The 13079-nt window shown below is 26.9% G+C and overlaps 1 protein-coding gene across 3 annotated transcripts; it reads left to right on the top strand.

Annotated features, from left to right (window-relative positions):
• Positions 1 to 10003: 10003 nt before the first annotated feature.
• On the top strand, positions 10004 to 12230 carry LOC126676873 (uncharacterized). 3 transcript variants are annotated; one of them, XM_050371194.2, is made up of 4 exons: positions 10004 to 11033; positions 11501 to 11699; positions 11848 to 11972; positions 12064 to 12230. In XM_050371194.2, exons 1-3 carry the CDS (start codon positions 10513 to 10515, stop codon positions 11965 to 11967), a joined length of 840 nt encoding a protein of 279 aa, XP_050227151.1. In that variant the 5' UTR covers positions 10004 to 10512; the 3' UTR covers positions 11968 to 11972; positions 12064 to 12230. The 3 variants fall into 3 exon arrangements, 2 of the variants coding, with proteins under 2 accessions (XP_050227151.1, XP_050227150.1); XR_007640434.2 differs by having other exon boundaries at positions 10005 to 11033; positions 11477 to 11772; XM_050371193.2 differs by having other exon boundaries at positions 10005 to 11033; positions 11477 to 11699.
• The last annotated feature ends 849 nt before the right edge of the window (positions 12231 to 13079 follow it).

Raw genomic sequence — 13079 nt, 5'->3', positions numbered from 1 at the left:
AGCTTCGGTTTATGAGTTTAGTTTACTGTATTTGTATGATTTGGGTTATGATAAATTGATGAGGAAGATGATAAGGTGTCAAGTGGTTATTGGCTGTTTTGAATTGTTTATGGCTAAAGGGTTATGTTGACCATTAAACTGTTTAGGTTAAATCAAATGAATCCCTTTAGTTATTTACCTATTGATTTTGTTTTGATAATAACTTCCGAATTTAGCTTTGATTTATAAATTAGTAAATTGTAAATGATAAGTATTTTACAACTTAAGTTAATATAATTACTCGGGTAATTATATTTGTTTTCGAATATCAAAATTGGTTAAATTACAAGCCCTTGAACGTTTTTTTAACTTATTTGATTAAGTTTTTGGTTTGTAACTTGGATAACTTGAAATTGAAGGTACTGATTTCTGTTTTTATATTGTCACTACCCAAATTATTGAGCCGAGACCGGCGCTAGGGAATGGGAGTGGTAGCTCCGAAACCCGTAGCAAGCCTAAAACTACTAATAATTTTTCGCAAATAAAAATATAATATCATATACAATTAAAATTATAACATCACATACTCAAAATATAATTCATGATTTTTCATTTCATAACGATCATACTAAACCTCATCCGCCTGACATCGATAGCGAAGTCCACCGATGTATCCTACATGTCTGACATCGATAGCGAAGCCAACCGATGTATCATATATGCAGAACACCGATAGTAAAGCCAACCGATGTAACTGATACGCCTGACATCGATAGCAAAGCCAACCGATGTATCTCATACGTCTGACATCGATAGCGAAGCCAACCGATGTATCTAATTCGAATCGCACAAATTAATCTCTCATATCTCATACAGACCATAGACATTACCACAAAGTTGATATATCAAAGCAATCGAACATAACAACATCACGCTTGCTACGGGTTTTGGAGCAACCACTCCCATTCCCTAGCGCCGGTCTCGATCCGGAAATCGGGTCGTGACAAGCTCAACCAGTCTTTATGGTTCAATAGTTTTGACTGAACTCTGGTTCCTAATATGGAACCGGATTGATCTCCAATTTCCGATTGAACTAGTTGAACTGGCCAGTTCGGACCGCTTGTTGAAATAATGTTTGAATGTGAAATATTATTGATATGTACACTGAAACCGTATAAATTCGGTGTTCATGTCAGTATTTCTTAATGGAATATTATTTGTTGTTGCGAATTGCAAAAAAAATATTTTTAGATATTCCGTGTTTTAAATTGCCAAAATTAAAATTCCGTATTAAAATTGCAAAATATGATAAGGTTCGTGATGTTTAAATTATTTTTCATAGTTTTACAATTTAAATTGTTTTTAGAAAATATACTTTTAGAAATTATACTCTTACTAGAATCTAAATTTGCTTAGAACCTAATTTTAATCCAGAAAAGAGTAGAGTTTGACATATTCTGTTTATAGGCCTACACATTCTTCTTTTCTGGTAATCATACAGAGCAGAAAAAATGGAATTAAAAAGACAATAAAGTTTTGTAAAGACAAAATGATAATGATATAAATATTAATAGTATTTAATAAAAAAAAAAGTACGTCAGTGAAGAAGAGGATAAGAACAACCACAAACAAAAAGTCAGTCAACATCCTTCGGTTAAATCCAGAATAATCCCTCAGCTCTTAATTTTTTTCTTTTTAACTCTTCTCAACTTCATTAATATTTTTTTTTGGTAATTTTCATATTATAGTATTTTATTAAATGGATCACATGGCTTCTTCCTCATCTTCTAATTATTTAGGAATCTAAAGAAAAATATTTAAACCTATTTGTCTTGTTTGCCACATACTACTATTTTATTAAAAGGATCACATGGCTTCCTCATCTTCGGTTTGTCTCGATTTTTTAGTTTGGTTCGGTTTTTACTCACCCCTATTCTTTATGGCTTAATAGTTTGAGTTTTACGATTTTTCTGGTTCAAAGAGGTTGGATTATGTTGTTAAGCATTGAACTCGACTGATATCTGGTTCCTGGTGGAACGGGATTGATCCATAATTCCTGACTGAACTGGTTGAACCGGCCAGTTTGGACCGCTCGTTGAAATACTGTTCGAATGTGGTTGGCATGTGCACATAACAACACAAGGCCAAAGCCAAGCCAGGAGAGAATCCCATGAGTATGAGTTGTTAAGCAATAGCTTCATATGATATGACCCTTTTCTTTTTCAAAGTTCATATAAAGCTGAAGAGAAAAACTAGAATCTAAAAGTATTACCCCACCAACTACCACAATATGCGACAAAAGCAGATCATAAGTTTATCAAACTAATATAGGGATTTGGTAAATACTATTTACGTTTGAAGCGGTTTAAGCGTAATTTTTAAAATATATAAAGAACTCTAATTTGTAAGTTTTTGACATTTTACTATCTAGAGTTATTATCCGATATCATTTCATTCTTCAAAAACTGCCAACATGATATTGCTTAATAAAAAAAAAATTGGTGCTAAAAATGCTAAGAACTATAGGATTGAGATTTTTTTTTACTAAGTTTTAAAAGTTGTATTTAAATTGTTTATAAATGTGAACTCCTGGGTGTTTTTTTCTTTCCAATTAAAAGTTGTATTTAAATTGTATTTAAGTTATATTTAAATTGTTTTAAAAGTTCTTTTTCTTTAACATTTGGCATGCCTTAATCCCAAATTGATGAAAAAACATAATGAGACACTCCCTGGAAGATTTTGGGCCCTGTCCACGTGTCGCCACATTGTGGTAGGATAAGATTGAGGTCATGGAACATAAATAAAAGATAAAATGGTACTTTCAATTTATGGACCGTTTCATTACATAACGTAGCCGTTAACATGACCTATGTGGTCTCATTTCAAAAAAGCAGGTGTCGTTTTCATAACAATCAGTTTCTCTCACCTCTTCGACTTTTTGTTTTACTTCTCACTTTATACTCGTGCTTGTGGCGATTATGGGTGTAACTGAGTAAATCTCGCTCGCGAGCTACTCAAAATCCGACTCAAAAACTGATTTGAACTCGAATTCTTAAGGCTCGTTTAATAAACGAGTCAATCTCAATTTTAATGATACTCGACTCGAAAATTCGTGAGTAAACTTGTTTATATATTTTATACTAATTTAATATAATATTATTTTAATTTTGAATCTTTAATTCATATATCTTTCGTTAAAAAATAAATATAAAATAAGTAATGCAAATTTATTTATATATAAAAAGAAATATAGTATTTAAATTTTTATTAAATTATTTCTTTTTAGTTTAAATTTATTAAATAAAAATATAAATCGATTAAACTTGTTAAACTCACGAGCTTTCGATAAATACTCAATAAATAAACTCGAAATTCGACTCGAAATTAAACGAATCAATCTCAATCTTCTCAATACTCAACTCGGCTCGACTCGTTTACAGCTCTGGTGACAATACTGCAATATGCAAATATGGCTGAGAACACTTAAACGTAATTAGGAAATGGAAAGTTCTATTTGTCCAGAATTATTTGGACACAAAATGGCCCGAATAATCTAAATACCACTGAAAATGTAACAAGTTATTTTTGCAAAAATAAAGTACAGAGTATTATCTTATTTTCTCATTGATGATTAATATATTAGCATTAAAGAGCGTGGGATGAAGAGTACTATATGAGAATTGGCAGTTTTTTTTTTTGCTGTGTTTAAACTTTTTTTTTTGTTTACCGTAAATAACTTGGGACTCATTTGATATATACAATACTGGGGATTTATATATAAAAATAGCTGTTAATTTTTTTTATTTTGTCCAACCCTATAATTGATAATTTATAGCTTTTTTTATTTCAATTTACATTTTTAAAGATAACGATAAATAATATTATATTATATACATTGGAACAACATTTAATATTAAAATAATTAGTTATTTATCCAAAAAAAAATTAGTTAAATGATATTTTTTATTAGGCTGGACATATAGAGATAATTATATAATGGCACAAATCAAAATATAATTTTTTTCTTTTTCTTTATCATATACTTAGTAGAAAATGAATTTTTTAGTCAAAACAGCTTAATTTTTTTATTAAAATATAAACTAATTATATTTAATAAATTTTAACATCAAAATTTTGTTGGGAGTTAAAGTGACTATAAAATAATTAAATTTACGCTCAAGTTCACGCTCAGTTTAAGACTAATTTTTATTATTCAGTAAGTTAAATTTATATTGCACAAGTCAAAATTATTTGGATTTATATTAAAATTTAATTAATTGTAAAAAATGTAAGCTCCATGTAAAATATTAGAGGTCTAATACAAATTCGGATAAGGTGAATAAAAACTACACAGTTTTGCTCTTTCTTTTTAGCCTAATTGTAAAACATTCAAGGGATGCTTGCAATTTAAACCAAACAAAGAAGGTCAAACTTGTAATTTTAAAAGTGGACAACTCTATTAAGATAGAGGGGGTAACATAGTATTAAAATAACATTTATGTTTGATTCAAATAAGCTAAATCGTGAAAAGGTTAGATCGAGTTCCTATATAAATTCATTCATGAATTATTAATCAAACTCGTTCACGGATTATTAATCAAACTCGTTCACGAACAACTAATTAGTTCACGTTTGACTCAATTTAATTAATTCATTTAATCAAGGTCGAACTTGGTTCGTTTATGATACAAACTAACACGAACGAACTCTTATCGAGCCGAACGTCAAGTTGCTCAATCCATTTACAACCCTCAATTAATGAACAATAAATCGTGGATATGTACATATTAGTCGTCTCATAAGTTTCATATTTATACAACGGTTGCATGATATTTATTTCAAAATTTAAATTTTAAACGATTAATCGATTAATCAATTAACCAGATTTAATTTTTAAAATTATGGTTTTTATCCATATAGCCATAAAAAGTAATATCTATTTTTAAAAAAATTAGGCGTAGTGTAATGATAAAATACAGTACTAGTCCATTTAATTTTTTAACAAATTAATTTTTTATATGAAAATTAATCTACTTATGAAGAGAAAAATTCAAACGTTTTCAAACAAAATTGACTTAAATTTGGAATAAAAATGTATTTTATTTTAAATATTTTCATATACATTAATTGGTGAGTGAATTTTTGTGCAATGAGTGCATTATTATTTTTTAAAATGTATTCTAAAAATTTGTATGTTTTTAGACCGATTTTGTAATTTTTTTTATAAAACTAAATATTTGTAATGTATAAGTTTTGTAATAAAAATAATTGATGTGTAAAATTATTGTCATTCAGTTTATATTTTATTTTTATTTTATTTTTATTTTTATTTTTATGTTAAATATATTATAATTGATTTCATACATATATGATCTTATTTTATAATTATTTATAGATAATAAAAAATTATGAAAAAATAAATAAATATTACGTATGTATGCGATTTTATTTTTAGTTCTTATTTATAATTATTCAAGATTTAGTAACTAAATTTATATATTAATAATTTTTTATTTATGTGTGCGATATTTTTAATTAATAATGTTGTGATTATTTATTAAAATAATCAAATATAAGGATGTTTTATAAGGACTTGATAATGAGGTTTTCCATTTAATGAACATCCATGTTGGTGTTGTCTCTTTTACCGTGTCATGACTAGAGTAATTATTAGCACACTTCAAAGTTTGTGCATGTTTAAATAAATTAGAGAGAGATTAAATAGAAAGACTCATTTGCAATTTAAATTTATTTTTGGCTATTTTGTGACCAAGAGGATTCGAGCCAAATAGTACTACCCGAAGGAAAACCAGTGGTCATTATACTATACATTAAAATGAAACAAAATCAATAGGGTTGATTCAAGTAGTAAATGATTTGATATCGCTTAAACAATCTGAAAAACCCACCATACCAGGTGTGCGACACTGGTCAGATCCGAATAATAATCTAAACGAAACCTTAAAAACCGGATGGGCTTACTAAAATATAAATAAAACAAAAACGACATAAAATTTTATACGACAGTGGCCAAAATGATTTATATACAATAAGACATTAACTGAAATCTTTGCACGGGATGGAATGGAAACACTAAATGACAAAAAAGTTAATTATTTTACTAAAACAAAACACTTGGAAGTCAAAGAATACTCAACACAGAAACACGTGAACAATAATTATAAAGACTTTCAGGGAATTGTTAATATTGAGTAAAACAAAAATAATTATAAAGACTTTCAGGGAATTGTTAATATTGAGTAAAACAAATACAATATGAGATACAACAACTTTAAAACTTCCACGGCATTGTTACTATGAAAATACCGTTTTTACTTATTAATTCAAAAAAAAAAAAAACCTTCCTCACTCACTTAGCTCTTAGAGGCTTACAACAAAATACTAATAAGTCGTTGGTCTTCTTTATTACTCCCTCCGTCCATTTTTAGTTGTCGCTTTAGGCAAATATTTTTGTCCATCAATAGTTGTCACTTTAGGATTTTTATGTGATTTTTACAATAGTATTCCAAATTTAACCTTTTTATTAATTCACTTCATTAAATGATAGTTCAATTTTCAAAGTTAAATCATCCAATAGTGAATTATAACTCTACTTTCAAAACTAAATTTTTCAATAGTGGAGTTTATAAATAGGGTTATATTAGTCTTTATGCTTATAATTTAAGATAAGAGAAGCACTTTCTTAATATTAGCAATATAGCCTAAAGCGACAACTAAAAATGGACGGAGGGAGTAGTAATTTTCAGTTCCTACTCGGTGAAGAGTACAGCTCTTGATAATCCAGGTTTATATTGATTTTTAAACTTTGTTTATAATTTAAGATAAAATTAAATTTTTTATGTAATATATTACTTACTTATAATTTAGTATAGAGATTCTTATTGTTTTATCAAACTAATTTTTTAATTTAAAAGTAAGATTATAATATGTTTACTCTATAAAATTATTTAAATTTAGAGCTTTTGACTTACTAAAAAAAGTACGAAGATAACAAACACCAAGTTGATTAATTTTATTTAGAAAAATTAAAGTGAAATACCTTACAACCTCTATCTTAATTAATCGTATATTGTTAAAGTTAAATAAAATAAATACTTCTACAAAATTAGTTTATGTTATTTTAAGTATTTATATTGTAATTTATATTGGTATATAATAGAAATAGATTACACTTAATAGCAATAATCATCCTTATTTAATGTAATTAAAAAAATTATCAATTATTATAATTTAATAGAGATTTAAATTGGCCTGTTAAATTAAAGTTTGCAATTTAAAAACAAAAGATTTCAACTATTTTTTTCACAAAACATTATCCGAATTACAGATTTTAGAAATTGTGTTAAGAAAGATTAAATAAGAAAAAAAATAAAAAATGTTATTTGGAAAAAATGATTGCTATAATTTTAGTAAATTTGAAATTGATTATCTTAAGGTTCTTCACTTTATTAATATATATTTAGAGTTACTTTTACAAAATTAATTTATAATGTTTAGCTTTATATATAATTTATATTGACCAATAGTAATAATGATACACATATATTTTAATCTTAAAAAATATAACTGTTAATTTATAATTTTAATACAACTTATATTATAAATATCGAGTTCGCTACAATCTATGACAAAAGAAAATGTAGAAAACAAAATGAAAATATTTATATTATATATATATATATTCTAATAAAATAGTAGTTAATCTTTTAGATTTTTTTTAGATTCATCATTTTTTTGAGATTTATCGTATAGAATGTCTTATTTTCCAATTAGTTGAAATAATTTTATTATTATTTATTGTAGATTGTCGCACCGGCACCGATTACAGTAGAAAACTTTGTAATTGAAAGCATCAAGAGATAAATTTCATTAATATTTGCATTCAATTTTTTTCTTCATAAATGTAATAATAAATATATTTAAAATAAACAGTAAATGAAACTTAAGTAAACATAGCTCAATAGATATATAAAAAAACTAAAATAATATATTAGGCAACAAAATAATTTGATTTCTCCAGTTTCAAGTTCCTATTCACAAAAAATATAAAAGTTTTTGACGATAAAATTTAAAATTTAAATATTAATGAATTTCTTTTATAAAAATGTTTATTATATTACATTATTACATATACTTTTTTTAGAAAAATTACAAAAAAATATAATGATAAAATTAATAATAATAATGAGACATGTTTATTTTAATACTAAAATATAAATGGCATCTGTAACTTTAGGCAACTCTCATACTATAAGTATCCACATTTTCATATAATTAACGATGTACGAATTTTAAGGGAAAATGATTAAGAAAATTAAACCAATAAACACAAATTAACTAGTACATCTTAAATTATACAAAACAAATTAAAATAAAAAAATAAATCAAAAACAAATCATATTAAATCATAAATCTAAAACAAATCATATTAAAACAGTTTTCATAAATAGATATATCCAATCAATCTATTTTTTTTTTTAATTTTGTTTTTATTTTTAAAATCTTAATCTAGAATTAGGGGTGATGCCACAAAAAATTTGGAGCAAGTTCCAACTATGCAATCTTGAATAGGTTCCAACTCAGGCTGCAGCCAAATTGTTGATATTTTTTTAAAAGATAAAATTAAAGTTAAAATAGTTAAATTCAAATTGCTCAAAGTTCAAAAGTTGACTAAATAGTTATAGAAATATAGCCGAATTAAAAAATTCATAATTTTTCCGTTGTTTATAACCAACATTAGGTTCCTTACAATTTCACTATATTGTTTTTCACAAGTTAATGTTTAAACAACCACTTAGGTATTTTATTTTCAACATTCATAAACTTTTAAAAAACAATTAATTATGAATGATATTGATAAAATGGGCATTATATTTTATAAAATTTCATTTGTTTTTTTAATAATTATATTATAAATAAATTTTTATATAATCTATCAGATTTTCAATCAAAAAAATAAATAAACTAACAATCCTAAATAACACAAATGTTATTTTAATTTAGCAATAAAAATATTATTAAATTTATAATTATAATAATGTTAATTATAAAATTTTGCTGCATCGCGCGGATAGTATGCTAGTTCAAAACTAATAGCCAACAGCAAGTAGTTTGAATAGTCAAATACATTAGACGAGTCACTTATTCTTTATTGAATTGTAAAGTCATTAATTTTTGTGAGGATAATTATACATATTTTTTTTTTGAGAAACGATAATTATACATATAGTTACTAGAGAAAAAAAGACATCTAACTTTTAAATTATTAACAAAAAAATAAAGATAGTCTATAATTTGGAAGAACATAATAAAAAAGGGGTCTATCTAATTGTATTTACAGTATAAAATATAGATAGTAGTATACTTTAACTAGATAGAATTAGAGTAGTATGTATGTAATTATAGATGAAATCAATTTTTGTTGTATATATTAATTAAAATAAATTTTGCTACAATTATATGAAATAAAATTCATTTTTTAAATATAGCTTTAGAGTTATAAAAATAAAATAAAAATATATTAATATAATAAATTATTTGATTAAAATCTAAATTTATAATTCACTATTTAGTATTGGAATTAAAAGATACTATCCAAAGAGAATAAATATTTATTTTAATTAAATGAATAATATTAAATTAAATTTTATAAACTCAATTTAAAGACTAATTTTAATAAAAAGAGAAATATGGGAACTTTCTTTTAATTGGAATGCAACAACAACAATGTATTTGTAAAAGGACTAGATGTGCAAAATATTTATCTATATAAATATAATATTTTTTGTTAAGAATCAAATAAATAAATAAAAACAAACAGTTGAAGGATTAAATAATAAATCTACCATGATTAAAACAGTAGTACGTTATATGGATGATGGAAAGCACGTGATCATAATAATTTCTTGCCGTACATGGAAGCCTTTCAATAGACATGTCATCCTTTTTTCTTTTGAGAAATAATAATGTCCTGGGTGGATTGGTAAAATCAATCAATTCGGTTTTTCAGAATTCGGGTCTACAAAATTTATTATCTTATCTCACAAAATCCATAACCCAGCTTCTGTTTACTTCATATAAAGGACATATTTTTCTTTTCTCTTAATAAACAATAGATTTTGAAAACTCTGTCAACAAAATCAGTCACCCTTCCAGTTTTAGCAGCTTGAAATGGAAATGTTCTGTATACTCTATTCATCCATTTTTAGTTACACAATTTGCTCGTTATTATTGAGCAATGGAGCTCTCTATTTTTTGCTACACAGAAATTTCGTTTTCCTCTATTCTTTGTTACACCGAACTTTCTTTTTCATCTATTTTTTGTTACACAGAAATTTCTCATGGATCCAAATGAAACTCAAGAGCCAAATGAAATTCAAGATCCAAATGAAACTCAAGATCCAAATGAAACTCAATATACTTCGCATGTTAGTTACACAGTGACTAATGCTGATAATATGGGTTACATTGAGAACCCTTATGTAGAAATTCAGCTGGATGATCATTCTCTGAATGTCGAGAATTCGGAAGCTTTCGATGCTAATTACTCATCCGAATCTGGTGAGATGTTTCGTTATGGATAGAGGTGAAGAAAGAATGGTTTTCCCTCAACACCATATCACATTTGCTGAATGGCACACTACTCAAGCAACATACAATGTGTATCCTGCTCAAGCTTTCACGTTTCCTACTGGATTTTACTCAGCCGATTGTCTCACTCAAGATGCAGTTTATGTACCAGATGTTTATAAGGAACAAATCAGAGGTCTTGTGAGATTTCTGGTTTATTTGCATGAGAGTGAAATGACCACTTGTGGTTTTAGTCCACATAATTTGGTGGTTGAAGAAGGGCAACTTAAATTTTATAAAATCAAAACGAAATATTTTACTCCTCATCTTTCAGTAAATCAAAGGGCTGTAAGAAGCGACTATGTTAGTTTGAAACAGTTTTTACTGAACGAAATTTTTTCTGGATACACACTCCCGCATCAAATGAAGCATTTTTTGAGACTGCTTAATTCCCGTTCTATAAGGTATGTAGTTTTTTATTTTTATCTTCTTTTTGTAATTGTATCTTTTCTTCACGGCATGTCATCTTAAGCATGGACTTTATTTTTACTATCTTCAGATTTTGAAATGTTACTCTCCAATTTCATTGAAGTAGTAAATAAAGTGATGACCTTGAATGATAATGTACTGTCACCGTGCGTATAAAAATTCGTTTTTCTGTTTGTAAGAATTTTTTCTGGATTAATCTTTTGTTTGTTTGTATGGAATGAAGCGGCAAAAGGAGTGTAGAGAATTTTATTTAGGTTTTGAGGATTTGCTTCCTTAAACAGTCTTAATTTTGGAAGAAATCGAAAGAAAAAAATTGTTAGTTTATAAGAAAAGAGTAATAATGTGTAAAATTAAAAAAGTACTCTGACTTTATAAAATTCTGATATGGAAATATCAATTTTTATTTTTCATTACGTAGTGCTAATGAGAATTTGCTGGAAAGACATGTGGCCCTGATGTCACATGCACAAACAGTGAGTTGTTGGGAGAATCGGCTAACATTGGAAAGCGTAGAGCTGGGTAAATACCGAAGAGCAATTTCCCAGTTAGGCGATAACACTGGATGGTCTAGCAGAGTGAACCGCGAGCCTCTTCTTAATTGCTATATGAATCATCAGACTAGTGGTGGACAACCATATCCGGTAATGATTTTAAGATGAATTCAAGTTTCATAAAATGCTGGAGGAACACCGTGTGTACGAGGTGGCCCAAACGGTATGCATACTAATTTTTTTGATTTAAACTGGTTATTAATTTTTTGATTCTGTTTTTTTTTTTATCTTATCGCAGTTTAATACGTTGTTTTCCACTGTCAATGTTGATGCAATGATCATGCACGCTTTTGGGGATAAAATAGCGGAATTTCAAATGCTACTATGGGAGAAAGACATTTTGAATTTTTTTATATGATTTAGGTATATTTTTAATTTATATTTGTATTTTCTAGTTTGAATAAACTATTTCTATTTATATTTAACGCTAATTTAATTTTAAATTTATATATAGATACAAGGAGATGAGCAGCTATCAATTGTTTTCGGGTGCTTTTTGAGAAGGAGGATTATGATTATTATTGTCTTTTGATGTTTTTTAAATTATTATGTTTGTGTAATTTTATTCTGATAATTACTTATTGTGAGATATTTTAAATTAAGATTTGGTTGGAACTTTTATGTTTAGTTGTTTTAATGTTGCTTAATAATTATTCAGATTATGTACTAAAAAGTGTATAACATGCCTCACTGGTTCCATTCCGATATGTTATCAATGAATTATATACCTCCTAAAAATAAAATCAGAAGTAAGCATGCAGGTCAGAAATATCTGTTGCATAATAACATAAAAGATTATCCTGCTGTGTTTAATTAATTTAAGAATTTAATTTTTTCCATAATCATGTACAGAGGTACTGGTAATTGATATTACATCGGCAGACATTTTCAGTTTATGAGTTTCAATTCATGCTATTCAGGATTTTGCTTCACCAACTTGCTCATCGTCGCCCCTCAGCTCTTCATCACTTGTTTTCCCAACAACGTCCTCCGGCTTTGCATGCTTCTCACACTTTTCTGGGTAGCAAAATGTCTAACTAACAGTACGTTGCACCTAACGGAATGACAAAGAACATATGGGAAATAGATTAATGAACTACTAGAAAACTGCATTGGTGCTTTATATTGTTTTGAGTGCATCAATAACATGTGAAGCAACAAATAACAAATAAACAGACTCATCTTTGATAGCATACATATACAGATTATAGAGCAAAAACGGAGATTGATAACAAGAAGAACGTAGCCTTCGCATGGGTGGAGATTTAGTCTATTGCCAACTCTGTCAGTTTCACTAGATAATTTTGGATTAAAAATGCACTAAAAAGAGTTAACGACTTCCCTATCATCTTTTACTCGTTTCACTACGAATTCAAGTTTGAAAATGAATCCCATGTAAGCAACAATTTATCAATTTTACATTAATGCTGCAATAACATTTTCTTCTATATCAGACCACGCCTTGAAATC

The sequence above is a fragment of the Mercurialis annua genome, linkage group LG4 (assembly GCF_937616625.2).
Source record: "Mercurialis annua linkage group LG4, ddMerAnnu1.2, whole genome shotgun sequence".
In the NCBI taxonomy this organism is placed as follows: Eukaryota; Viridiplantae; Streptophyta; class Magnoliopsida; order Malpighiales; family Euphorbiaceae; genus Mercurialis; species Mercurialis annua.
The sequence above is the reverse complement of the archived record's forward strand: the minus strand, read 5'-3'. Positions and strand labels throughout refer to the sequence as shown.